At 32.5% G+C, this 27,770-nt stretch overlaps 2 protein-coding genes across 12 annotated transcripts in view; one reads left to right on the top strand and one right to left on the bottom strand.

Annotated features, from left to right (window-relative positions):
* Nucleotides 1–1,392: 1,392 nt before the first annotated feature.
* Nucleotides 1,393–5,128, top strand: CycH (cyclin H). 2 transcript variants are annotated; one of them, XR_010951312.1, is made up of 8 exons: nt 1,393–1,574; nt 1,640–1,836; nt 1,905–2,106; nt 2,171–2,275; nt 2,350–2,473; nt 2,543–2,654; nt 3,796–4,112; nt 4,170–5,128. XR_010951312.1 is itself a non-coding variant. In XM_067775946.1 (7 exons), exons 1-7 carry the CDS (start codon nt 1,458–1,460, stop codon nt 3,908–3,910), a joined length of 972 nt encoding a protein of 323 aa, XP_067632047.1. In that variant the 5' UTR covers nt 1,393–1,457; the 3' UTR covers nt 3,911–5,128. The 2 variants fall into 2 exon arrangements, 1 of the variants encoding a protein (XP_067632047.1); XM_067775946.1 differs by having other exon boundaries at nt 3,796–5,128.
* qvr (protein quiver) overlaps nt 3,841–27,770 on the bottom strand; it is a 75,977-nt gene continuing 52,047 nt past the window's right edge. For all 10 annotated transcript variants that reach the window (XM_067775948.1, XM_067775957.1, XM_067775954.1 and 7 more), the window contains one exon: nt 3,841–26,796. In XM_067775948.1, coding sequence (XP_067632049.1) covers nt 26,201–26,796 — 596 coding nt within the window. In that variant the 3' untranslated portion in view covers nt 3,841–26,200. The remainder of the gene's footprint in view (nt 26,797–27,770) is intronic.

Genomic DNA, 27,770 nt, shown 5'->3' with positions numbered 1-27,770 from the left:
AACAATTCACACCTAGCGGCAGCAGCACTGCGCGACGCGGCCATGAGCGGCAATGTTGATCAAATAGGCAAAAAAGTGAAGCGCCGCTGCCGCTACATGTCGCGCCGCTAAGTGTGCACGCACCTTAATGGTGCCTTAACCTAAAAATCATGAAAATTTCACAAAAATAAAGAAAACACAAAAAATTACTAACATATTCCACAAAAAATAAGTTTCTTAGTCATAACGTATCCAAAACAATGAATAAAATCTACAAAAAGTTGTGAAATTCACCAACTCAAATATTTTTAGGTTATGGTTATGGCGAGAAACCAAAACCCAATTGGTTGGCTATGGTATGGTTATGGCGTTAGCGTTATGGTATGGCACTATTAATCGATTACATTGATTTCCATAAGGTAGGTTCGATCAGCTGTTTTATCTGGTTATGGTTTTATGGTTATAAGTAACCATTAATCGGCCCATACGGAAATTAGGATTATCATCTGTCAAACATTTATATTCCGTAGTCCTGTATTACATTGTGAATGAAATTATGTGTGATATCTTCTGCATAGACGTCAAAATTCCAAAGTGATTGGATCACCTGATTTGTAATTGACTATCACTGTCTCATTCTGCCGTGAAGATAGCCGGCTCTATGCGCCGCCATATTGAACACCCTGTGAAATCGCTAAAGAGTAGCCGTATTGAACATGCTGTAATGCGGCAGTTACTCACGAACGTACGTACCAAAACCGTGTCAGCTGACACGACCTATCTTATGAGTGTGCAATGTAAACGAAAACTCACCGACGTGCAATGCCCGTACGTACGTAGCCCGGAACGTAGAAATCAAAACAATTTTGATTTTTTCCGTAAGAACGTGTCAGCTGATCGCTCTCTCACTAGACAGAGTTGCCTAGTAAACTTTTGTGCGCTAATTTTTGACCGTTTGCAATTTTATGCAAAAACGCCTAATTAAAGTTTGAATAATTGTGAAAATAATTCGAAATAATTATGTAAAATAATAATTATAAATATTTAATATATTTATACTTACTTAATATGTATTCCGGCCTTTTACAATATCAAAAATTAAATTGGAAAAAGTTGATTTTCCATAAGCATACATGCAAAATGGTCAATGGCAACAGTGCTTATCTGTAAACAATACACACACAAATATGTTATGTACATGTACACAGACGCACACATTGATTCCTACGGGCTTGAGAGTTCGGTGAAACGTGCTTCGTACGACAAACGTCCTTACGTGCGGCACACGTCGGTGGGTAACTGCCGCATTAGTCAGTTGACAGATAAGATATCACACTTCGTTTCATTCACAATGCTGTATTACGGTTTCTTTAGAATTTTGATCTCTCTGTAGTTTGGTGCACTATTGTGAAACAAATTTTCGAACGGAAGAGGAAGCAACATAAATAACTTTTTATTAGTTTTTGCCGTTGGACGAAATGTTTGCTTTGAGCTCCCAGAAACGGTTCTGGACTTTTACAAGCGAACAGCAACTAAATGAATTGCGTCTACAGCGTAATACAAATTACATCAATATCCATGTCGGCGAGATGGATGTAAGTATACAAATTCAATGCCAAACAGGAAAAGCCTTCATAAACCAGCTCACTTTTTATTGCAGGAAGAAAAACGTGACGCACACTTCCTGCTGCCGTCAGAAGAACGTATTTTATTGAAACAATACGAACTCTATTTAAATGACTTTTGTCGACGTTTTGAGCCACCAATGCCAAAATGTGTTGTTGGAACTGCATTTCACTATTTCAAACGTTTTTATCTGAACAATACACCAATGGATTTCCACCCAAAGGAGATACTGTGTGTAGAGCACATTGAGCAGTATAAAAATTGACATTTAAATTGTTTTTGTTATTGTATGTTTACAGCGCCACGTGTGTTTATTTGGCTTGCAAAGTGGAAGAGTTTAATGTTTCCATTGGCCAATTTGTAGGTAATATAAAGGGTGATCGTAACAAGGCAATGGATATAATTCTCTCAAATGAATTGCTTATGATGCAACACCTTAACTATTATTTAACAGTACATAATCCTTATAGACCAGTAGAAGGATTTCTCATCGATATTAAGGTAAGCGTGAGTGGTATTTATAAGTAGTTGAGGAATTATAATTTTCTATTGTATTCTATTGCAGACCCGCAGTAATATGCCGAATCCTGAACGATTACGACCACATATCGAAGAATTTATAGAAAAGACCTTTTTCACTGATGCCTGCCTGCTGTATGCTCCCTCTCAGGTATTTAATTACCTACAAAGCATTTAAATCAAGTAGAGCAATAATTAAATTATAACTATGTTTTCTAATGGCAGATTGCTTTGGCGGCTGTATTGCATGCGGCTAGCAAAGAACAAGAAAATTTGGATAGCTATGTAACAGAGAATTTATTTGTAGCAGCACGTGATAAATTGCCTCTTTTAATTGAAGCTGTGCGTAGTAAGTGTAACACGTGTTAGCTTACCATTCTCGCTAAAGAATTTTAATGAACATATTTGCTCAATATAGAAATACGCTACATGGTGAAGACATACGAATTGCCTGCTAAGGACAAAGTCAAATTGATAGAAAAAAAATTGGAAAAATGTCGTAATCAGGAAAATAATCCCGATAGTCAAGTGTAAGTATAGTGTGATAGAACATAAATTACGTAAAGAAGTTAGCTTAGGTCGGAACTACTTTAAATTGCTGATATATCGATTGTTTTAGCCTTGTGGCTATTACCACTATCTCCGGTTTAGTAGCTCTGCGCTTTAATTGACAGAAATTGTTCGTTAATTAGACAAACAAAGTGGCAGACGAAATAAGTAGCTTCATAGCTACACATCTAATTTAAAAACAATGATTTTCAAACTCACTGCATGAGAGACATTGGTTCGTTAAGCGCGGAGTATGTATGAAAAGGCTGGTTTTATGTTGTGCTATCGATAATGATTGTCTTTAAGGCAGCGCAGTCTTGCCTTCCATACCTATTTCATGCATCAAAAAGAGTTTTTGATTGAATACCCAGAAACCTGGGCATCCCAACAGACATCTGATTGATGAGCCATCACTGCCCAGGCACTTAAGGAGCCATCTCCGTAAGCATTATGACGGCACCTGAGAACTCAGCCGTATGAAGCAAAAAAAAACACAAGCAGGTCCTCAGTGAACTTCCCAAACAGGCGTCGGACCTTTATGCCAGGAATTGTCCGGTGAATCCAGTACTCAAAGAACAGTACCCAAAACTTGCGGAAGAGGAACGTACACTCTCCAGGGAAACGAGAGTCACTCTAGCTCAACTTCGATCTGGATACTGTAACAGGTTAAACTCTTACCTATCCAGAATCAATCCCGACCTACAAAATGTATGCCCACATGACACCAACCATCTCTTTAATTGTAATGTGGAACCAACGCCTCTAACACCCCTCTCATTGTGGTCCACCCCTGTTGAAACAGCAAGTTTCATTGGACTCTCGTTAGAGGATATTGATGACAATTTGTGATCGGTCGCACCTATTGGATGGAGCGAAGCACTGCTACAACAACAACAACAAGATGCTATTACCATAATATCAAAATTTAGCTTAGTGTAGATCCTATCAAAAGTAGCGCAGAGATTATTGCTCAGTCGCGTCCAGAAAACTCTCCAAACGCCATGGTAGTACTAGATTTCTGAAAGATGTCTCTGGATCGCAATGAGATTACTTAATGTCAGTGAAATACCACAATTAATTATCACCTTTCAATTCGTTTTTTCTTTTCATTTATTTTTCCAGCTACAAAGAGCGCATGCGCAAAATGCTCTGTGATGATGACATAGATTTGCCGCTTGACTCCTCTTATCATATCGCAGATTCCAGTGCGGATATGTCTATGTTAAATATGAGCTAGTAATTTATATAAAGTATTTACATTTAATTAAGTTGAAGTGAGTGTGTTAAATATATTGTTAAAGCAGCAGAAATAAAAAAAGCAAATACAAATGTAAATTTCATATAAATAGAGCAATTATTTATTCAATAAAAGGCGCACATTCTATATATGTAGTTGTCAAAAGGTAAAACCAAAATCAAAAATTAAAGTGATAATTCAGGTAGGTCGAAATACTTACTTTTGTTATTCATTTATTATGACCTTAACATCATTCTAGGTACCAGAGTTGTCAATAAAACAAGCTCGCTTCCATAATTCATTACAATTTTTCTCTTTTTATTACAATTGTTGCTACAAACATTGTCTTTGGTTTTGGACATATAACAGCTATAGAATAAGTATTTAACCATCTATAGAACTAACATATGTATATGTGTTTTATGTGAGGCTATTTATAGTTTTTTTCAAATTTTCAAGTGCTGTTACATATTCCTATGTTTTCATTTTAGTATTGTAATTTTATTTCCATGTTCTTTTAAGTTAGTTATTAATATAGTTTTCTTTGATTTCTTTTACTTAGTGATGTGTTTAAGAAATATATTATTTATTCATTATTATGTTGCAATAAGGCTTAGTATTTAAGGTATGTATGTATTATTTATTTTCATGGTACTTTGTTGAATGTCCTTTAACAATGTGCAGTTAATAATTTTAGTTTTTTTTTTATTAAAATCGTTAAGAATTAGTTTTTATAAAATGTTTCATTTATCTTTGTTATGTATTAAAACTTGTTTGTCTTATACGTCGCAAATGTACTTCAGCTTATGTTATTTTAATTGCTTTTTTTTACTTACTTGGCTAAATATAAATCAACCATTTTTTCAAATAAATTTTCTTTGTTAGAACCTTCCTAAGCTCTTTAAATTAATATTAAAAAAATATGTTAAGCTTTCGATTCGTGCAAACGATGGGAAGCCTAGCTTCAAAAAGCAAGAAAGGGTCAAAACATAAAACTGATTGCCCGCCACTGCTTGGTTAGGGCTTTATAAATAAAATAATCTCTGAGCTTATAGAAATTTGGGGACTTAACTAAGGTCATAGCGAGTTTTTGGTACGGATACTTAAAATGCAAGAAAAAACGAAAGAGACACATTTAAAAACACTTCTAAAATAGCTGCGACCTTTCAAAGAGACTAGCACTTTATAATATGTTGCAAATTCAATTTAACATAATAATTTTACTTACAAAGGTTTCAATTTTTATCACGAAGTTAAAATTTTAATATAAAATATGGAAAAAGTTCAAAAGCTTAAAATCATAAATGTACACATTTTTAAGCTTAAAAGTGCGATAAACGTTGGGTTTGCCAACAATTTAATGGTAAATAAAAAAGCTCCACGCGTATGCGAACTTAAAGCTCGTTAAAAACCTACACTTTTACGAAGAAGCTAGTGGCATGTTTCGGATAAGAATAAATATGTTATTAGCAAAATTAGGGAGACACTGAAAATGTTTCGAAATTCCAAGCTTATTTATTTATTTATTTATGGAACTATGAGCTTTCAGAATTCTCATATTTTGAAGTTGTTTTGGTGCCAACGTATGAACCGAGCTTTAAAACTGAACTTAATATGAAAAGCTCTTCCGCTAAAAGTACGGGAGAACTATTAAAGTGCAGAAGGACATTTGAGAAGTAAAAATAAAAGAAGCTTTCCTTAACAAAATTACGGAGAATCCGAAAAGTTTCAATAAAGCTCTATAATAATTGTACATGTACAAACTTTGCAAAGCTTTGATATGCTTTAAAATAAAATTAACATTATTTTTAACATGTTCCAATGCCATAATCAAAATATTTATTAAATGAGAAAATATCAACTTAACAAAACAAAGAAAATATACTTCTTAAATTTAAATTATAACCTCAAAACTGAATTTTGTGTTTGAATTTCAGTATTTTTTTTAATTAAAAATTAAGAAATTAAAAAATAATAATTGTATAGCTGTATCTTTTATTTCGTGAGCATAAACAATATTAACAAATAAAAAATTAGTTTTTAAAAATATACATATTCTACAAAAAACGGAATTTTTAATTACAAAAAAAAAGTGAAACTTAAAATATAATATAAATATATAAATATTTTTTGTACAATTTTATTTTTTTTAAAATAGCAAATTAGAAAATAATAAAACTAAAACATTTTCAACCAGTTAAAATTAATTTTTTTATATTTAATTATATTCACATTTAATGTACAAAAGCATATATCTAGCTTCACTTTTAATTTAAAAATATTTTATCTATTAATTTTTTTTTTTGAAAGTTTCAAAGAAATTTTATAAAAATTCTAATTTCAAATACATATGTATATGCATATTAACAAATTGCTAAACCAATTTCTTTCTCTACACATTTATTTTAACAATTATGAAATTTGAAAATTAAAAAACTTATATTTTTTATACATTTAAACATTATTATATTTTATTTTTGGTTTATTAATACATTAAAGATATTGAAAAGCGTAACTTTTTTGTTTGTACAAATTTTAAATTAAGCAGGTACCGAAACATTTTTTAAAATTTAAATTCAAAAGTTGTATGGTAAAAATCTTTGATTAAAAACTAAGAAAATATTAAAAAAATTGCTTTTGTTTACATATATATTTTTTTAGAATTTTGTTGTTGATTTGTAAAATCATTGGTTCTAATCGACTTCAAGGCCATAACAATAATTTTTTTAATCACTTTTTCTAGCTGGCTTGAGGTCTGAATTGAAATAAAAACACAAGGGTTTTTTTTTTTTTTTTTATATTACCAATATATTTCAATTACACACGGTAATCGTCTTCAGGGTGAACACTACAAAACATAAAAACAACAAAATAAATAACAAATTTTCTAACATACAAATTTCAAAAAAAAATTTTATAACATACATTTTTTACACGTGTGTATCACTTGACGTGGAGTATATCACTGATCATTTGTTTGTCAACAAATATCTATAGAAGCTAGCAGAGTTATCTACGTCCGTTTTGTAGTTCATTCGTTTACTGGTTGGTGTGTTAATAATGTGAAGCATTTCCAGAGTAAATCGTTTTCTGTAATGTTGTTCTTGTTGAAGAATAGTAGCTTTGTCAAAGTTTGGTGAGTGGGAGTTTTCAGTACAGTGGGTCATAAGTGCAGTTTTTTGGTTTGCAGTATGTTGGCAATATTTGTAATCCGATTTGTGTTGCGCTAGTCTAGTTTTAAGTTTGCCTTTTGTTGTTCCAACATATACGCTGTGGCATGGTTGGTTGTTTTTTCCATTGCAAGGAATTTCGTAAACTATATTGCTTTTTTCTGTATGTGGAATTTTTGGTTTTGTTTGATTATATATGTTTTTTAATGTATTTATCGGCTTATGGGCTATTTTTACTTCATCTTTGTTGTAGCAGTCTGATTTGGCCAATCGTTCCGACAATTTTGGCACATAAGCTACTGACTTAAATATTTTCTGCGGTTTTTCTTTTTCTTGATTCTTTTCTTCTTGATATTTATTTAAAAGTGTTTTAATTATGTTTTCAGGAAAATCATTTCTACTTAACAATAGTTTTATTTCATTTTTAATTTCCTCGTGGTAAGTGTCGTCCGTAATTTCTAATATTCTTCTTATACAGCCCATTGCTGTATTCATTATCATCGTCTTTGGATGCTTTGAGTAAAAGTTGATGATTCGTCCTGTTGATGTTGATTTCTTATACCACTTTAACTTCAATTCGTTTTTGCTTCTAATAACAACTGAGTCAAGATTGAAGTTAAAGTGGTATAAGAAATCAACATCAACAGGACGAATCATCAACTTTTACTCAAAGCATCCAAAGACGATGATAATGAATACAGCAATGGGCTGTATAAGAAGAATATTAGAAATTACGGACGACACTTACCACGAGGAAATTAAAAATGAAATAAAACTATTGTTAAGAAGAAATGATTTTCCTGAAAACATAATTAAAACACTTTTAAATAAATATCAAGAAGAAAAGAATCAAGAAAAAGAAAAAGAAAAACCGCAGAAAATATTTAAGTCAGTAGCTTATGTGCCAAAATTGTCGGAACGATTGGCCAAATCAGACTGCTACAACAAAGATGAAGTAAAAATAGCCCATAAGCCGATAAATACATTAAAAAACATATATAATCAAAAAAAATCAAAAATTCCACATACAGAAAAAAGCAATATAGTTTACGAAATTCCTTGCAATGGAAAAAACAACCAACCATGCCACAGCGTATATGTTGGAACAACAAAAGTAAAACTTAAAACTAGACTAGCGCAACACAAATCGGATTACAAATATTGCCAACATACTGCAAACCAAAAAACTGCACTTATGACCCACTGTACTGAAAACTCCCACTCACCAAACTTTGACAAAGCTACTATTCTTCAACAAGAACAACATTACAGAAAACGATTTACTCTGAAAATGCTTCACATTATTAACACACCAACCAGTAAACGAATGAACTACAAAACGGACGTAGATAACTCTGCTAGCTTCTATAGATATTTGTTGACAAACAAATGATCAGTGATAAACTCCACGTCAAGTGATACACACGTGTAAAAAATGTATGTTATAAAATTTTTATTAAATTTGTATGTTAGAAAATTTGTTATTTATTTATTTATTTTGTTGTTTTTATATTTTGTAGTGTTCACCCTGAACACGATTACCGCGTGTAATCGAAATATATTGGTAGTATATAAAAAAACAAAAAAAAACCCCTTGTATTTTTATTTCAATTCAGACCTCAAGCCAGCTAGAAAAAAAGTGATTAGTTAACAAAAAGGTCGCCAAAATCAAAAAATAATATTTTTTTTAAATTAGGACATAGTATTTCTTAATTGAAACAATTTTTAAATTAGAATAGAAAAACAAATTTTTTTCTTTCTTCTATTCTAATTAAAAAAAAAATTCAGCTAAGCAAAAACTTTATCATAACAATAATAATAATACAAAAAAATTATTGTTAAGGCCTTGAGCCCGATTCGAGCTCATGATCTCATATATTTTTAACTGAAAATTTTCTTTTTTCTGGTCAAAAATAAAAGCTAACATTATTTTTACTGAAAAAACCATCTTTTTTTATCTAAACCAAAACTTCTTGTGAATTAAAAATGATAACTTCTACATCTGCCTACAAAAATAAATTTCGAAATCTTATTAAAACTTTTACTTGAAACAAGATAGTCTTATATAATTTTTTTTGTTTAAAAACAAACTTAAAATTTTCAATTTATTATTTGGTCAAAAATAAAAGTTAAAATTTACAATTTTTTTTTTACTTAAAATATCTCAGTTTTTTTTATTTAAAATACAAATTTAAAATTAAAATTTTGTATCTTTCTAAACAAATAAATTTTGAATTCTTGTTAAAATTTTTACTGAAAATATACATTTTTGATTAAAAAATATAAAAACAAAAATCAAGCTTTCCAGTTTTTATTTTTTTTCCCCATAAAAGCTGGAATAGTAACAATTACATGTGGAATTGAAAAAAAAAATTATATTATATAACACTTACAATTAATTTTTCACAACAACTATTTTGGATTATAGCTATGTGCATAATATTTTACAATTGAAGTAATCAAAATTTTTACAATGTACATATATGAGAAAATTTCATTAAAATTCAATGCCAAAAAAAATTATTTTAAACATTCAAATTTTTTAAATTTATGAAATAAAAAAAATTACCGAGATTTTCATACGGCTTTGTTTCGTTTAAATTAAAATTAAAAAAATTTTTTTTTTCTTAAATCTGAATTTGTTTTATTGACCTTGAGCCGGCAAAAAGGAAATTGTAAATTTTTTTTCACTGAAATATGAAACAAATTTATCTTTTTTTCTAAAAATACAATTTTTAACTTCTTGTAAATTTAACATTTTAGCTGAAATATATGACTAAAGAAATAGTTCTCGAGTTGTATTTCAATTCTGAGTACTTAAGTCGAATATAAAATTTTCGTTTGTAAAAAAAATCAAATTAAGTTATTATCCTTTTCCATAAAAAGTAGCAATAGTTACGGTCACCGGTTGCGCAGCTATGGCAGGTTGTCTGAAAAATTTTCTACTTACTTTTCCAAAAACAAAACAAAAATTTTCAATTATAGAAAAATTAAAAAAACAATAATCCTTACAAAAAATTATTGTTCTGGCCTTGAGCTCGTTTCGAACCTTGGATACTTTATCAATAGACCGATAAAACAAAAACAATGGTCACCGCTTTTAACAAATTTACAGGGAAATTGGAAATGAAATTACACTGACAATTAAGTTTCCACAACAAATATTTGGATTTTAATATTTTACATTTAAAGTAATCGAAAATTCGACCAATGTTAAATAAATAAATTTATTCAAAAATATACATATTTTAAACAAATAAATTCAGCTACTGAACTTTTCGTTTTATTTTTTTTTTTTTTTTCGAAATCAAATAAATGAATATTTTAATTTGTCATACGACTTCGCTTCGTGTGCTTTAAAATTAAAGTGAAAGCTGCGCTGCTTGAAGCTTTCGTATGTTGTGTTTTGTCGAAAGTTTAAATAATGTTTTATCTTGTTGTTATTGCTGTTGTTCTTGCTGTTGTGTGTACCTTTATTGTTGTACTGCCATGCTAGGTGTATTTTGTATTTCAACTGGTACTTTTTAATGGTTTTTTGCTGTTGTTGCTGCTGATCATTAACCCTTACGAGCTTTTATAGAAGTTCACACAAAAAATTTTTTTATTGTCGATACTAAATTTTTTGCCAAAAATATTTAAAATGTGTACATAATTCTTTGTATGTGTTATCTAGTATTGGTATAAATGTGTATGTGTGTAGGCATGTATTTGTTGTTTGTATTTGTGATGAATGTAAGCGTGTTGGTTATTTAACAAATATATTAGTGCTGCAGGTATATTGTTTATATTGTATGTCTGTTTTTGTATATGTGTGAAATTGTTTGTATAGCCTTGGCTTAGAAGCTTTCAACTGTTTTAGAGCTTTTTTAAGCTTTTAAGCGCATTTGAAGCTTTTTCCTCTTTGTGGCATACGTAAAATATTTTTGGCTAGTTTTTTTTTTAATTTTTATTAATTACATTTATATTATATGTACATACATATATAATATATAGCAAAGTATATTCATAATTATACATACATATATAATACATAACAAATACGCTGTTGCTGTTTATATTGTTGTTGGCTTGTTTTTTTGTTTTTGCACACATGGTTGCGATGGTGGTACATGATGAAAAAATTTAAGTCGGACCATTGGCATCGTATGTGAAAAAGCACTTTTCTTCTTTTTCTTCGCTTTCAGTGATTTTTGCGTGTTGACTTAATTGGTATATAAAACAATTAGTTTGTTTCTCTCAAAAGCTCAAAATTGAATTTTTTTCAATTGCGTTTTAACCAATATTAGAGTTCGAATTGAAAACAAATGTGAGCGAAAGTATTTTTTCTCTCGCTCGCAAGCGTCGTTTGGTGGTCGCGGGTGTTTTTTTAGGGGCAAGGGAGAGAAGAAACACTTCCAACACATTTTTTTTTTCTTTTTCGTAAAATTGGTTTTTGTTTTTTTTTTTAATTTTTGTTTTTATAGTAAAGCAATATTAAGCCAAAATTTTTTAGGGCCAATAAAAATCAAGATTTCATTGAGTTATAATGAGCTATTTTGTCATGTAACCTTTAAAATTTATCTGCTCGATGAACCCATTTTTTTTTGTGAACAAAATTTCTGTGTTATCAAGCGGCTAAATTTTTGAGCTTACACCAGAAAATGGCCCTGATTGTGAATAAAATATTTTTTTTTTCGTTCTCTTTTGCTGCTCTAGATGAATTTGGTTAGAAATTTTGAATACACGTTTTTTTGTTAATATAAAAATATTTACAGAATATCTGCATGAGTGAGAGAAACGAAGCGTTAATAGAGAGAGAAAGACATAAATGATTGAAGTGAAAGCGATAGCTAGCGAAGATTAGCATTAGCATTGCGAAGAGAGAGTGAGAGAAAATATGATGATAAAGATGTGATATTTGATTAAATTTAAAAGTTAAAAAATTCTTGTCTTAACCGAAAAGCTAACTTTGCAATCAGTTTTTAATTGAGTCATACAGTTTTCAACAAAAATAGAAGCAGGTTTTATGTATATATTTAATTTTTTTAAATCCATCTCTTAGCCTCAATCGGTGTAACTTTAGCTGTGGATAACCAATAAACAGTCCCCGACTATGAATATCTTGAGACGATGGCATAGGGCAAAACGGCTGTGTACAATCCATGAATATTGATGGAAGGTGTGGGGAATGCCGACCTAAAACTTTAATAAGCATCGTAAGCACTAAGTTCAGTGAGATGATACCTGGTCATCCACCAAGATATTATTGCTATGGGCTGAAGTTGATGGTATTCTGCCATCTAGTGGGTGATGCCATCCACTTACTTACTTACTTACTTATTTAATTGGCGCTTAACCGTCTAAACGGTTATGGTCGTCCAACAAGGCGCGCCAGTCGCTCCTTCGCTCCGCCAACCGGTGCCAATTGGTCACACCAAGGGAGTTTAAATCGTTTTCCACCTGGTCCTTCCGACGGAGTGGGGGCCGCCCTCTACCTCTGCTTCCATAGGCGGGTTCCGATAGAAACACCTTCTTGGCCGGAGCATCATCTTTCATTCGCATAAATGGCCTAGCCAGCGCAGCCGCTGCGTTTTAATTCGCTGGACCATGTTGATGTCTGCGTATAGCTCGTACAGCTCATCATTAAATTTTCTTCGGTACTCGCCATCGCCAACGCGTAGAGGTCCATAAATCTTTCGAAGAACTTTTCTCTCGAACACTCCCAAAACCGCTTCATCTGCTGTTGTCATGGTCCATGCTTCTGCCCCATATAGCAGGACGGGTACGATAAATGACTTGTAGGGTATGATTTTCGTTCGCCGAGAGAGAACTTTACTTTTCAATTGCCTACCTAGTCCAAAGTAGCATTTATTGGCAAGATTGATTCTTCGCTGGATTTCAGTGCTGATGTTGTTGCTAGTGTTGATGCTGGTTCCCAAATAAACGAAGTCTTTTACTATTTCGAAATTATGGCTGCCAACAGTAGCGTGGTTGCCAAGGCGCGTATGCGCTGACTATTTGCTGGATGACAGCAGGTACTTCGTTTTGTCCTCATTCACCATCAAACCCATCTTTACCGCTTCTTTTTCCAGTTTGGAGTAAGCAGAACTAACAGCGCGGGTGTTTAGGCCGATGATATCAATGTCATCAGCATATGCCAGTAATTTTACGCTTTTATAGAATATTGTTCCAGTGCGGTTAAGTTCTGCAGCTAGTATAATTTTCTCCAACATCAAATTAAAGAAATCGCACGATAGGGGGTCACCCTGTCTGAAACCTCGTTTAGTTTCGAACGGCTCGGAGAAGTCCTTCCCAATTCTGACTGAGCTGATATTGTTGCTCAATGTCATTTTGAACATCCGTATAAGTTTTGCGGGGAAACCAAATTCAGACATAGCGGCATATAGGGGCTCCTTTTCGTGCTGTCGAAGGCGGCTTTAAAGTCGACGAAGAGGTGATGTGTGTCGATTCTCTTTGAACGGATTTTTTCCAAGATTTGGCGCATTGTGAAAATCTGGTCGATGGTAGATTTACCAGGTCTGAAGCCGCACTGATAAGGTCCAATCAGCCGGTTCACGGTGGGCTTCAATCTTTCGCACAATACACTTGAAAGGACCTTATATGCGATATTAAGAAGGCTGATTCCACGATAGTTATTACATTTTGCAGTATCCCCTTCTTGTGGACTGGGCAAAGAACACTTACATTCCAACCGTCGGGCATGCACTCGTCCGCCCATATTTTGCTAAGAAGCTGCTGCATGCGCCTTACCAACTCCTCGCCATCCACACCTTGTCAAAATGGCTGGTGGATTAATATCGCAATTGCCTTCATAACGGTAAAATCTTGGCAGTTCCCCAAGTAAGTTCGTAGCTACCATTAGGTTGGCGTTGAATCTCAGTTTTGGTAACACTTGCGACAGACCTGATTTTGGATCTGTACACGGCCTGTTATAAGGTGTTGTGAACTTAAAGGTTCAAAGTAGTATTAGTAAATCGTTGCCGAGATGGCCGGGTACCTTAAAGGTGGTTGTTACCAGAATGTACCGAATCTATATCCGGCAAAAAATTATGAACACCGATAACACTCCCCAACACCTTCGGGGAGTGTCTATACCGTTAGTACAAAAGTCTTATTCCAGGCAAGCAAACCCTTTGCGGTTGTACCACGCACAACAAAAACAAAGTTGTGGTTGGCGTGTGTACTTATAGAATGGCACGGCGATTAATTGATCTTCATAGAAAGCAATAGGAAGCGCCGCAATAGGAGCCGAAATTATGGACAGGAATGTTGGGGATGAACCGCCAAAGAATCTTAGAAGGCTGCCCAGAAAGTGATTGGCGAGTAAATTTGTTCTGTACAGGAAGTTGTGGGTTTCCACTTATAAGCGAAGGATAAGATCCGCATCGTTTAGCTACCATGTAGGTTCAAACAGTGACAGTATGGCCAGACATAAAAGGTTGATCATCTTCCCTGATCTGAGGCATGCAGCACTTTCAGAGGACCACTTACTGCTGCAAAAGACAAATTTATGTCTTAATGATCTGCTATATTCAACTCAACCTAAGTCGAAGCAGGTGAGCTGGTGATTCCCTTGACCAACTATGAGATTGTCAGCTTTTTAAGACCAGACGAGACAAGCGCTGCAGCGATCTGGGTCGTAGGCATTCGTACCTACGGAGGAAGCCAAACGGCGGAAATGGATAAGAGTAACTATGGCGCACACCACAATGGTTAGCTGCAACTTTTCTTCTTATAAACCTATTCAAGGGTACAATGATAAGTTAGAGTAGGGTTTGAAGACGTAAGGCGGGACCAAGCCGATATTCAGTAAACGCTGGCAATTTTACTGCCAGACTGAAGTTGTCGACCCCGACATGTCGACGACTAGGCTTTGGATACGCTATCCCTATTGTTTCATTGGTATCGGAAAATCTGCAGCCAAAAGTCTTTGAATGAAGAGTCAATGTGGATGTTTCGGACTGTGACCACAGCTACATCAAATTCCACATCAAAAGATGCGGGCAACGGCAAACCAGATAGTACCCATCGCAGCGCCTAATGGAAAGAGAAGAATAATGAGCACGTTGAAAATGTGTATGTGTGTGGTGATCACATGATGATGGATCATGACCTCAAATGTTGCTCATACGATATATCAAATAATTTTTTTTTATTAAAATGAAATATGTGAAATTTTTATAGAATTATTAGGAAGTATTTTTTAATAGTTTTCGAAGTGAAACGTTAACAAAGGAATTATTAAGAAATGTAAGAACGAAAACGGTAATTTATGTAATCAGCGATACCAGAAAAGTAGAAATGTTTTAGAAATAGCGTAAAATATTTATAATTAAAAAAAAAATGTATTAACAAAATTATAAAATAAATAAAAAGAAAATAAATAAAAAGAGAGTTTTACAAATATTATCATTGTAAAAATAAAAACCACATCTTCTCACATTGTTTGGTGATTTGATTTACTAATGCTAGGCCAATTATATTATATATACATATATTATTTTGAGGAATTAAAATATAAAAAATGTAAAATAAATTATATATATATAAATTGTTTTTTTTTTTTGTTTGGAATTTATTTTAATGTAAATACTTGATTATAAACAACAACACCAAAAAGTGTTCATTTGTTGTTTTGGAAAAAAATTAGAAGTCAAATATTCAGTGCTTTTTGCATTGTGAGGAATCTATGGTTCTTTCATATATCACTAAAAATTTAAGTTAACGCATTTACGAGTTTTTTTTGTATAAAAAGCCGATTTACCGGTTCTTAAGCAAATTGTGATATGTTTTTTGTTTTTGCACATCCTCAGCTAATTTTCGTTTTTTAGCTTGTTTATTTTCTATGCAACTCAAGCAGCAAAATATTATAATAAGTACTTTTAAATTTAATTTGAAAAATTAGCAAAAATATTGCGCGCACGCGTATTTCCCAGGCCTATAGTAAAAATTTACTCTTTTTCTTGGCTGGTGAGGAGAGGAGCGAAGTGGGAATTGGATGAACATATTGCTACGTTACTACAATGAAATGCGATTTGTTGTATATATCTATTTTTTGTATTCTAAAACGTGTGGAGTGTTTTTAGGCATTTCAGTATGTCTGTTACTCTAAGTTACATATACAAATAGAGAGCGTAAAATATGCTTGGGAATTCAATTGTATGACCATGACTGGTTAGGCGCGGAGTAACTGTTGATTGATTGTAACTGTAACTGATATTTATTTATTTGGATATTAGTTTGAAGGGGAATAGAAAGAGTTAAGTCTTATATTAATATTTACATTTAAATATTTTGTAACTATACATGCGTTTTTTAATTAGCATTCACATTTCCTGCCAATCATCGTTTGCTTTGTTGGTAACTAGTTAAAGGGATATGTTCTGGGATTAAGCGGGTTTTTTTAACTTAAAAATAAGCTCTGTGCAAAGAAGTGTTGAGAAAGTGCATAAAAGCAGGTGCTAATTCAAAGCAAAGCATGCAAACAAAAGTTATAGAAAATTCTTTTAGAAAAGGACTTATATGTTTGAATATTAAAAAAAAGTTTTAAATAAACAATGATACAACAAGATAAATAAATTTTGTATACATAGCTTAAAACAGCTTGCAATAATTTTAATGCAATAAGTATATAGAAATAATATTTCTACAGTATTAGAGATATATATTAGGGTGGGTCGATTTGTATGGACGAAAGTTAACCGATATCGCGCCATCGATTTTTCGATAGGATTTGGGCTCCCGAAAAAAGTTCCACTACGCATACCCAAAAAAATAATTTTCGAGCCTGTGCAATTTAATTTTTTTTTACTTTTTTCGACTTTGATTTTTAAGGTTTTTTTCATGACCTACATTTTCATATGTGTACCCTGTCCGACCCAAAAATGTCCACTAAAAACGTTGGCGATAACAGTTTTGACAAAAAAAAAATATTTAAAAATTTATATAATATAAAATTTTACAATCAAATGAAAATTTTTTTAGTAGGTCATGAAAAAACCCTTAAAAATCAAAGTCAAAAAAATTAAATTTCACAGGCTCGAAAATTATTATTTTTTGGGTATGCGTAGTGGAACTTTTTTTCCCTGAGCCCAAATCCCATCGAAAAATCGATGGCGCGATATCGGTTAATAAATCGACCAAGTCTAATATATGTATATACATAGTTCTCAAATTGTTGTCCAACATCATTCTCTTATTATTCTCCAACCTTGAAGTTCTCAAATTAATATTCGTCCCTAGTCGTTCCCTAGTCATTATCCAACTTTACAATATTTTTTTGGAAATTTATAATTCTTGTGTTGGCCTTGAACATGATTCTCAAATTATTAATTCTCCAACCTTAGATAAATTCTGAGAAATGTATAGTTCTCAAATATATATCCAGCTTATTTCTCCATTGATATACCAAATTGTATATCGAGTTGAGGTGAAGTTGAAAATGAACATGTTCTCCAAGGGGGCCCTTTTAGTTAAGAACGCAATGATTCCCACGCTGAGCCACTGTTGAGAAACAACGCTTGAGTTTTGAAAATTATGCTAGTTATCAACTTGTGCTCTAATGTGACTCAAGTCCAAATCTTTATTGGGGTATAATACTTTAAGATAAATAACATTGGTGCATCTTCCACCAATATCGCTCGTATTGCAGATATTTTTCCGTATCTGGATCTGTATTCATGCGAGAAAAATGTACGATCCACGCATTGCACATTCTTTAAAACATTTCTTGCGTGCTATTGAAGGCTATGTCAAAAACAGTTAGAGCGGGTTATTTAAGTAAAATGCTTTAATTAAAATACACATCACTTAATATGTTCTTGAAAGAGGTAAAACGGGCCCGGACCCGTGCGCATCACAGCTTGCGCTGCCATCTGACGTATAGTAGCGCCTGCCGGTAATGCAGTGGGAATATTCACAATAGTGTCATAGTACAAATAGATTTCTTTGTGTGCTCACAATCGTTTATTTTTAACAAATTATTTTAATAAAATATAGCTAAACAAAAGCACTACGACCAAAATTGCCCAAAGCTCGCTAATAGCCCGAATCTCCATTACAACCAAAACTTCATTTATAGATTTGGATTCCAAATAAGAGCGAAAAATGGACCCGTACATAAAAACAGCAATTAGAAATAATATATGTGATTTTCCATATCTACATAAAATGTTTTTCTTGTACTCAACTATAAGCTTAATCGGACAATAAAACGACAGAGATGTTTGCAGTCTTTCGACCCACAAATATCCTAAATGTATTACCCAAAAATAGTCGCAAGTACAACTGTTGGGAATAGCTAAATTTCAGCATCATCTGATGTTTTTTTATTTTTTTTTTAATATACTTTTTTCGATGTAGATTTTAATAAAATCAATATTTTAATTTACATAGCTAATATTTTAATGACCATAGATCGCAAATAGCAGTTTCCACTACCGATATTTTCAATTAAAAAACGGCACTGCTGATTTCGGTTTCTCACAAAGAAGGTGCGTTTTGATCGTTTTGTTATCGAAAAAATATCGATTTGCTAACGAAAAAATTTCGATTCGTTGTTGAAAAGTTTTCCGTGTTCGATATTTTAAAAATATAGTTAGAAGAATAAAAACTGAATATTCGAAATCATAAAAAACGGACAACGAAGTCTTTATATTTAATACGAAAAAACAGCGCATCCACAAAAATGATATTTAATATCCATCAAATAAAGTAAAGAAAAACATAATTATCAATGTTTGTATAAAAATTGTGTTGAAATTATATTTTTTAAATTTGTTTATATGTATTTCTTAACATACATGGTCTACAAATTAAGTAATAAAAGTATTTATAATTATTGCATATAAAATATAAGCTTAAATTGTTGTTGTGTTTATTTTCGAATGTGTTTTTGTTGTGCCAAAGAAAAAATTATATTTTTATTGCTTTTTTGCAGCTTTTCGGCCGGTTGTTTTAATTAAAACCATGGACCCTGATGAAGCCGCAAACATGTTCCGAAACAAATTCGTGGTTTTAAGTAAAATAACTAGACGAAAAGCTCCAAAAAACAAAGAAAATTATTTACGAATACTTAATCATAAACTAAAAATGTCAAATATACTGTACTGAAACCAATTGAAAAAACTATGTTCGTCTAATTTTTAGCAGATTTTCATATAGCTGTGTCTTTTTAATATTATGTACTCATAAGGCAGTTGTAAAAAGCGAATTTAAAGCTATAAATCTCTACTTTTGATATTGTAAAGCAAGCTAAGATTTGAAAGTGAATTGCTTTGAGAAATTCTAATGAATATTGAGAAAATTTGTCTAGAAATTTGGTTTCTATATTATCGTGGTATATACTTGAGAAATCTAAGCCATTACACTCAGAGAAAAATGGCGTTCTAAAATCCAGCACCAGCGGACTCAATTCTAGCTTTTCATGTTCTTTTTTTTTGTTCTTGCAACGAGCGACCTGTTCTCAAAACAACAACTTTGTTATTGAACTGACAACAATTTTCTTGAAAAGAGAACGGCTGGCCTTAAAATATGAACAAATGTTTTATTAATGAGAACAATGTTCTTAAATTAAGTTCAAGAAAAAAGAAACGGCATAATTCGTGTGTACGACAATGTAAAATACAACATTTCGCACAAGCTATAAAGCAGTTGTAGTGGTTGCGACCGTATGGCGCGAGTTCGATCACAAACTCTGAAGTTTTTTTAAACAATTTTTTTATCTTATATTTTTTTAACTCTTTTTTTTTCGTTCAGTTCCATTCGCATATGTAAAGGTAATTCTCAAACTTGTTATGAAATGTTTTAAATATATATTCAGATTGCATCATCAAATAAGAAGAATTTCTCAATATATACAAAATATATACAAAAAGGCATATTATGAGTTTTTTTTCTAATATTTTGGAATTTTAGTAATAGTTTTTTATTAATGACAAAAAAATTATTTATTAACAAAAAGAATAAATAAATGGTACTTTCCCACTCCCATCAATGATCAAGAACAAACCGTTCTTGAATTGAGACCGAAAAGTGTTAAATCCACCACAAATCGTTCTCGAATCGTGAGAACAAAAATTCTAAATCAAGCCCATGTAATGCTTGAAATGAGCACAGAGGGTTCACACATCAATACCAAAGTGGTCATAAAATATGAACGGTGTGCTTGGACAAAATGTTCTTAAAACAAGCCCATCGGTCACGAGAAAATGTACTTAACAGACTTTTGTCCACGAAAGTTCTTAATTTTGAAGTTGTTTCGTTCGTTTTAGAACGATTTTTTCTCTGAGTGTATGTGGACTAGGCATATGTCATATTGCGATTTATACAAGAGAACAAATTGAGATGCTTTTTCATTGAGCCCACTTCCTTAAGGATGTAATTTGAATACAGGGTGCTGTTCATGAAAGCTAAGGTTGGCAACATACATAAGTTTAAAGTATCAATAAACGTAATGTGCTCTTGGAAAATCTGAAGCCTGAATCGAAATTGTTTTTTAAGTTTCATGTTTTTGAAGGGTTTCATACGAAGACGTTTGTAAGTAGTAAATTTAAAAAAATTACTTTAGTTTCCTAATTACTAAAACTTCTTTCTTACATCAAGCTCTAGTCCAACTAAAAGCAAAATTTTTATTTACGTGCAATAGACGCTTAGCAATTTTTAAAGTGTAATTTAAAGCAACACTTCTAACATGACACCCTATAGTTTACACAGAGCAACAACATTTTTATAGAGAAGCTATGGTAGTTTTTTATAAAAAATACTTCGTTTAGATAATTTTTTGCTGATTATAATTATTGTCAAGCATGACTGGGTACTGTGGTTTTTGCAGTTGAGTTCGGACAAGGGTTAAATTTTTTGTATCCAACGAGATATTGCTTACAATGGATTACCTATCTTTATTTCTTCTTGAAAAAAAAATACAAAAACAGTAGCAGCATAACAAAGTGTTTGTAGGCTAGGTTGAGTGGCAGCAAGGTAGAAAAAGTTCACTTGTGCATCAAAGAGATCCGTTTTGGTACGAAGTAAGAGTGAGTTTGGCTTATTCCTGTAATGGACCTATATATATATTAGGGCGGGTCAAATTGTAGGGGGAAAAAAACTTCAGGTGCACATCCAGTTTCTGAATCTATTGGTCATACTGAATAATATTGTCCATGGGACCATAGGTCTGATATGAATTTCGAAAGTCCCCAATTTTGTTAGAACATTTTATATCCCAATCCGAATCCGAATATGACATTTATTTTCATGTATCTTATTTGTGAGAACCGCTATTCGGATTGGGATATACAATTTTCTAACAAAATTAGGCAGGTTCGAAATTCATATACTCAGTATTACCCATAGATTCAGAAACTGGATGTGCCTTTTCAACAATAAATTTTACCAACCCTAATATATATATATACTATAATCTCAATTTTGCATAAGTGGAAGCCTAACTCGATTGTGGCCACTAGGCGAATGTGGACCATAGTCATAGATGACCTCTTTCAGTTACTGAAATCATAGAGATGCATGAGGAAACCATATCCAATCGCACGCAAAAAGCCCTGAGCATCATAGAAAGGTGGTGTGATACCAAAGGGTTGTCTGTCAATCCTAATAAAACTGTACTAGTGACTTTTACTCGAAGTATAAAACTATCCATGCCATAACCATTCTTGGGTGGCATCAAAATGTGATTTTCAATGGAAGCAGTACCTAGGTGTTCGTTGAACAAAACCCACATGAGGGCTATCTCCCGAAATGGCATAGTGGATATTAACGCTATTGTGAAGCCAGTAGTCACGTATGCTTCCTTAGTTTGGTTCCGAAAATCACGTAAAGAACTGCAATAACAAAATTAAGCAAACTGCATCGACTAGTATGTATTGGCATAACGGGTGCGATGAGAATGTCCACTGCTGATGTCCAGAGCTCTTCTGTGAACTCACAAAGACGCACACTAGGGAAGACATCAGTAACTGGGAAACAAAGCAGTTCTGACAACAGTGTATTTAGCCCATTTAGGGCCCATTATTCATACTTAACATAGACTTGACTTGACTTGAGAACTGTCACTAACAGTTCTGTTAAATGAATATTGCATGTTACTGACTATTCAAAACTTGACAACACTTAACTTGACTTATAAGTCTGTTGAATTTTTATTTTCTATGTAAGTTCTAAGTGACGTTTACATTTTGAGATGCCATTTGTTTGTTTCCATTTCATTTTGACATTTTGTCATACAAATTGACATTTATTTAAAAATAAATTTCAAGGCTGGTTATGATGCCAGAATGTATGCGCTAAGTGGAGTATAATCGTGGCTAAGTTGCCAAGTCAAGGCAAGTCTATGGTAAGTATCAGTAATGGGCCCTTAAGCAGCCACTCGTATGTACGTAAAAAAATTAATCATCATTTACACACATGCATACAAGGTAGCGCAGAGATACTCACAAACGCATGTCATCATCAGTCGACGTAGTACTCACATATACACACGCACACATGTAGCTACAAACTACAAATATACATGTATATGGTTGGTAACCAAGCATGAAGTTCACGAAATTACTAGACCTTAGGAGAAATGGGTGAACGAGGAAACCGAGAGTATAAAAGCAGCACAAGCTGAGGAATCAGTAAGCAGTTTCGATTTAGGCACGCTATTGGTTGTGAAGTATAAGTGTTATTGTGAAATACTTTCAAAGTAGTCTAATAAAGACCATTTTGCATTATTGAATATTGGAGTTATTTATTCAACAGGTTAGCGATTCGAACAATGGTTTGGAATAAGCGGAATTTCACTAAATTCGTTAAAATATTATGGGATGCCGTTGTAGAACCGCTTGCCGTAGAAGTGAACGCGGCTTTTTTTATGAAGAACTCCGGGACTATGCTGCTATATATTAGATCGGCCTTGGATAAGTGTTAGCCTTGTTCTTACCTTAGTCGTGTCCTAGCAAGATTACAATATTGAAATATGAAGTGATTTGACTTAACTTTAAGTGCTAATGAAAAAGAACTCAGACTTGATAAACTATTAGTTTGTTCAGCAAAGAGTTATCTGCACAGCGCCCCCTATCACAATAATACCATGGTTACACTATTGCCTAGTCGTCGTTGTACAGTGTTATTAATAAAACTACATGACGCGAAAAGTTTGTTCACTCACAAAGCACAGTGTGACACTGCTTTAACTTTTTCTACTTCTTCTTTTGTGTTCTTATCTTATTTGTGTAAATGTAAGCATGCAATTCTTAGAATTTTCGTTAATGATAATATTTAATATTCAATTTTATTTTTAATTTGCATATTATTTTAAGTTTAAGTGCTTCCACTAAACACTTAAGCCTTTCTTATAAGTTGGATAGTGTTTTGTTGTTATTATTTTAAATTTTATGTACTTAAATTTTAAATACTACGACTACAAAATTATTAACAATTAATAGCTACGTCTTTTTTCTTTTCACTTTACAAAATAGATAACAATTTTACAAAAAAATTATAAACATAAAACTCAAAGTAACAACAAATTTGAGGAAAACAAACAATAAATATTTTTCAATTAACACCAAATAAAAATAAATAACAACAATTACAAATAAATGAGGAACAAAATTTCATTTTTCCTTAAATACTCATTTTAAATATTAAATGAATTAAAAAAAAAATTATTTAAAGATAATTTAAATATAAATCAACAACTAACTAACTATGTAGAGTATGAAGGGGACTTAATAAGTAAGGATTTTTTAAAGAGAATAAGTAATAAAAGTTGAATAGTATAATGAGTATAAATTACTCGTAGTGTTTATGTCTGTGTGTAGATGATTGATAAGGGAGCCAAGGGATACTTAACTAGTTAGACAGACGGCAACACTAATTACCACTAACCAAGTAGTTAAGTTAATCTGAATGCGAATCTGTCAAAAACCAGTATGGAGAATCGGTGCTCAAGAAAGTAGGCTAACGGAGCCACACGACAACAATGTTTATAAAAAATATAATTATTACGTTCTCGAAATGACAATAAAATTTTATTCGATATGAATTTATGTGTTTGAAAATCGCCTCTTATAAACTTTCAACTGATGGAACGAAATAGCAAAAATGATACAACAACACAGTTAAGTCAAACCATAAGTACGCTACGAGTGTCCCCCAAATTGCTTGTTGTATCGTTTGCTTTGAAAGCCCCGACATATAAGCAGTTTTGTTTTTCATATAGATGAGTTTAACACAAGCTTACATGCCAACCTAATAAAACCGCACTGCGTTTTGTTAGCGCACGCAAACAACCGGCGTTTTTTGCCCGAACCGAAATAAGTATGCGTTGCGATAATGTAAAACATGTATGCAAACCTCAAATCTATATGTCACGCAGAATAAAAATTGGAAATCGAGTTTGGTTTTCACGCAGCAAATTCAATTTCGGTTGCTCTCATACAAGTTGTATGTGCATGAGACATTTTTAACAGAAAATTACTTGCGTGCGTTTATATTAGGTTGGCATGTTATGCATTATGAGTAGATTGCACGTATTTTTATGGAAAACGGTAGAATGAGCGACACTGGCGCCATCTGATATTGAAAAGTAGCCAACTCCCAAATTTTGTTGCAAGCAAATCATAAGAAGAAGAATTTGACATTTGCTTTGGCTAAGGGTGTTGGCACACTTTGCAAGTGAATTGTTTTTTCCACTGATTGGTAAATTTTCTAAAATTTTTTGCAATTAAAAACTGTAATATAACAATCGAATACGACACAAAATTTTTTAGCAAGTATTTTTGTTGTATAGGGAGAATGTTTATAACACTGCTTAGCGATATTTTGTATGTGAATGGGCAAGGCGTAATAAACTTCAATTGCCAAGTCTGAAGTTCCTTCATATTTACAAACGCAACATCTTGGTCGATTGTGGCGATGTTATTGGAATGCATAAGCTTACACAGTACGAGATGATCTATAAACGTAAAACGTATGGATCTTATAGCTCCGACACATAAGCACTTTTTCATATAGATGAGTTTAAAACAGTGCTTCGCGAAATTTTGTATGTGAATGGACAAGGTGTAAGAAACTTCAATTGCCAAGTCTCAAGTTCCTTAATATTTAGTTGGTTGATTGTGGCGAAGTTATTGGAATGCATAAGCTTGTGTTAAACGCATCTATAAAAATGTCATTGTACCGCGGCCTTTACTAGAGAAACATTAAGATGGCTCAGAGTGTATGGGTTAGAAAAGTAGTTTAATTCCTCTACATGGAGCTTGACATAGCGTACGATTTCGGAATACTGTAGTTAGTGTGCCTTAATGAAACTTAAGCGCAGACCATACGACCATAGTAGTATAGCGTCATCAAATACTGTTCGAACAGACTACCTAAGTGCGTACCTGTGATGGGACTCTTAGAGCCGCATTTGAGGTGGCTGGATGTCAAATAGCAGATGAAGCGATGCACGTGTACACCGATGGTTTCAAAGTAATGGAAGGAGTAGGGTCTGCGCTATACTGTGCTGATTCGGAAGTAAACAGATATTACAAGTTGCCAAATCACAAATCGCAGCGACAGTATCGCTGTGACCAACTGACTATGAGAGTATGCCGTTCGCTCGCAATCAAGCTTATAAATAATCGCAAAATTTTCGGCAACTCCCTTCTTAATTTCAAGATCTTGCATTTAATTAAAAAAGTATAGAAATTGAATTAAGCTTTCTTCAGACTATGACACGTCCTCTAGAACGAGAGCACATCACCACATAGGTTGCGGCCGACTTTACATAATTCTGATTAATGTGCCGTCTGTCTACATTATTCGATTATTTATGTATTAATATAATAACAGTAATTATTAAATATATTTTTTGTATGGATGTATGTCTACATAGGTTTATGTCTTTCTTGCACATGCCTTCCATGTGTAGACGGGTCTAAAGATGAGTGGGTCCATGTATGTGCTATATTTTGTGGCACGTTTTCCTTAACGCGTATGCCGCATTTACAACGCATGATGGTATTTTATATTGTTTTAAAGTTCTTTCTTGTTTTTAAGTTATATAAGTTGTAGAATGTACTTATTTATTTATGTATGTTATGAAAAAGAGATAAGGGGGCTAACAGCAAGCACTCTATCTAAGGACAAATGATGAAGTATACAAATAATTTGTTGTAATTTCTTTAATTGGGCATGCAACATGTGTAGGTTGCATTGATAATATTCGGTTTTGTGTAGTGATATTTTTCGATACTTTGTGATTTAATTTAAAATTATTTTGTTGTTCGTATAAATGTTGTTTTACTTTTTGATGATTTAATTGATTTAGTTTTTCTTGTTGTGGTTTGTGTTGTTGTTGTTGTTGAGTAGGTACTAATTGTAACGACAAATGTTTGTCAGTTGTAGTATAATATGTTTGTTGTTGTGTTAGCTGTTGTATTTTGCGTTTCAATTGTTTTGTTTGTATGATGGATTTTGATTGAACAAAAAATTGCATTTGTTCATAAATATGTAAACGATTAAGTATAAAGATAATGAATGAGAGCGCTGAGATCATGATGTAATGGCATGATGAACCATTTTTTAATAAATTTTTACTAGAATTGCACATATCTTCCTCACAAAAGCACATATGTCCATTGCCTGAACTTTCCATCATGCACACATGATCGACCATAAATAAATTTATTTGCAATTGTGACGTACACATACGTCGCACAACTTCGTAGGCTGGAAAGAAAAGAAATTTTGAGAAATGAAAAAAAAAAAAAATGTATTAGTTTTTTGTTTACATTGAGTAGAAGAATATCTACATATTTACAACATAATCTATTATCATGATTCAATTACTAGAGGTTTGTTCTCCAATAATGACAGAGCTTCGACACTCCCAAATTGAATAATCTGGAGGGTTTGCTTTTACGAAATAAGGAAAACTGGGAATAATTCAATCCCCTCCAGCGAAAATTGTAGTAGAAAAGTATCTTTCGTAGTGATAATAAATTTGTAAATGCCAACATGTTTTGGGGGAAATAATTCATTTTCTACTAAATATTTCGCGAATTTATGAAGAGTTATGTTGGTTTGGTCATTCTTACAGAAATTGTTTGAAGAATGCCGTACTTTAGAATTTTATTCAAAAATACACGTCTGTCCTGATATTTTGTACTTTCTTTCATATGTATGGTTGAATTCAATCATTTTTAATTGTAACATTAATTTTATGTATTATATATCTTAGTAGTCGACCGCATTGTGGCTGTGGCGACTTTAATCCAAATAAATTAAAAATTAAAAATTAAATTAAATCTGTTTCAAAAACTCCCTGTATGAGCATAAGTTCAATGCATTTTGACATACGAGGGAGTTGATGAAAAGCATTCTGAGATAAGGCGTTCTTCAATCAAATTCTAATATAGGGTTTTCTTGTGACAAGTCATGAATTTTTGAAAATTATTTTGAGATAGTACGATTTTGAACAGGCAGCCGACATGGGGTGATGCGCTACTCAGCAGCCGCAATGAACTGAAAAATAAAATAAAGGAAAATTGCTTATTATCTTAGAACTTTATATTCCGGTCTTGACTTTGACAGAAGAGTTAAGCTTTTGTGCGGTCCTACTACACAGGGAGTATTCACCTTTTTATTCTCAAATTTCGGAAAGCTCTTTTCCATTTACGTATTCATGGAAGTGTTCCGGATAA

Source organism: Eurosta solidaginis, chromosome 3 (genome assembly GCF_040869045.1).
Source record: "Eurosta solidaginis isolate ZX-2024a chromosome 3, ASM4086904v1, whole genome shotgun sequence".
NCBI classification, from domain to species: Eukaryota; Metazoa; Arthropoda; class Insecta; order Diptera; family Tephritidae; genus Eurosta; species Eurosta solidaginis.
This window is presented reverse-complemented; position numbering and strand designations above follow the sequence as displayed.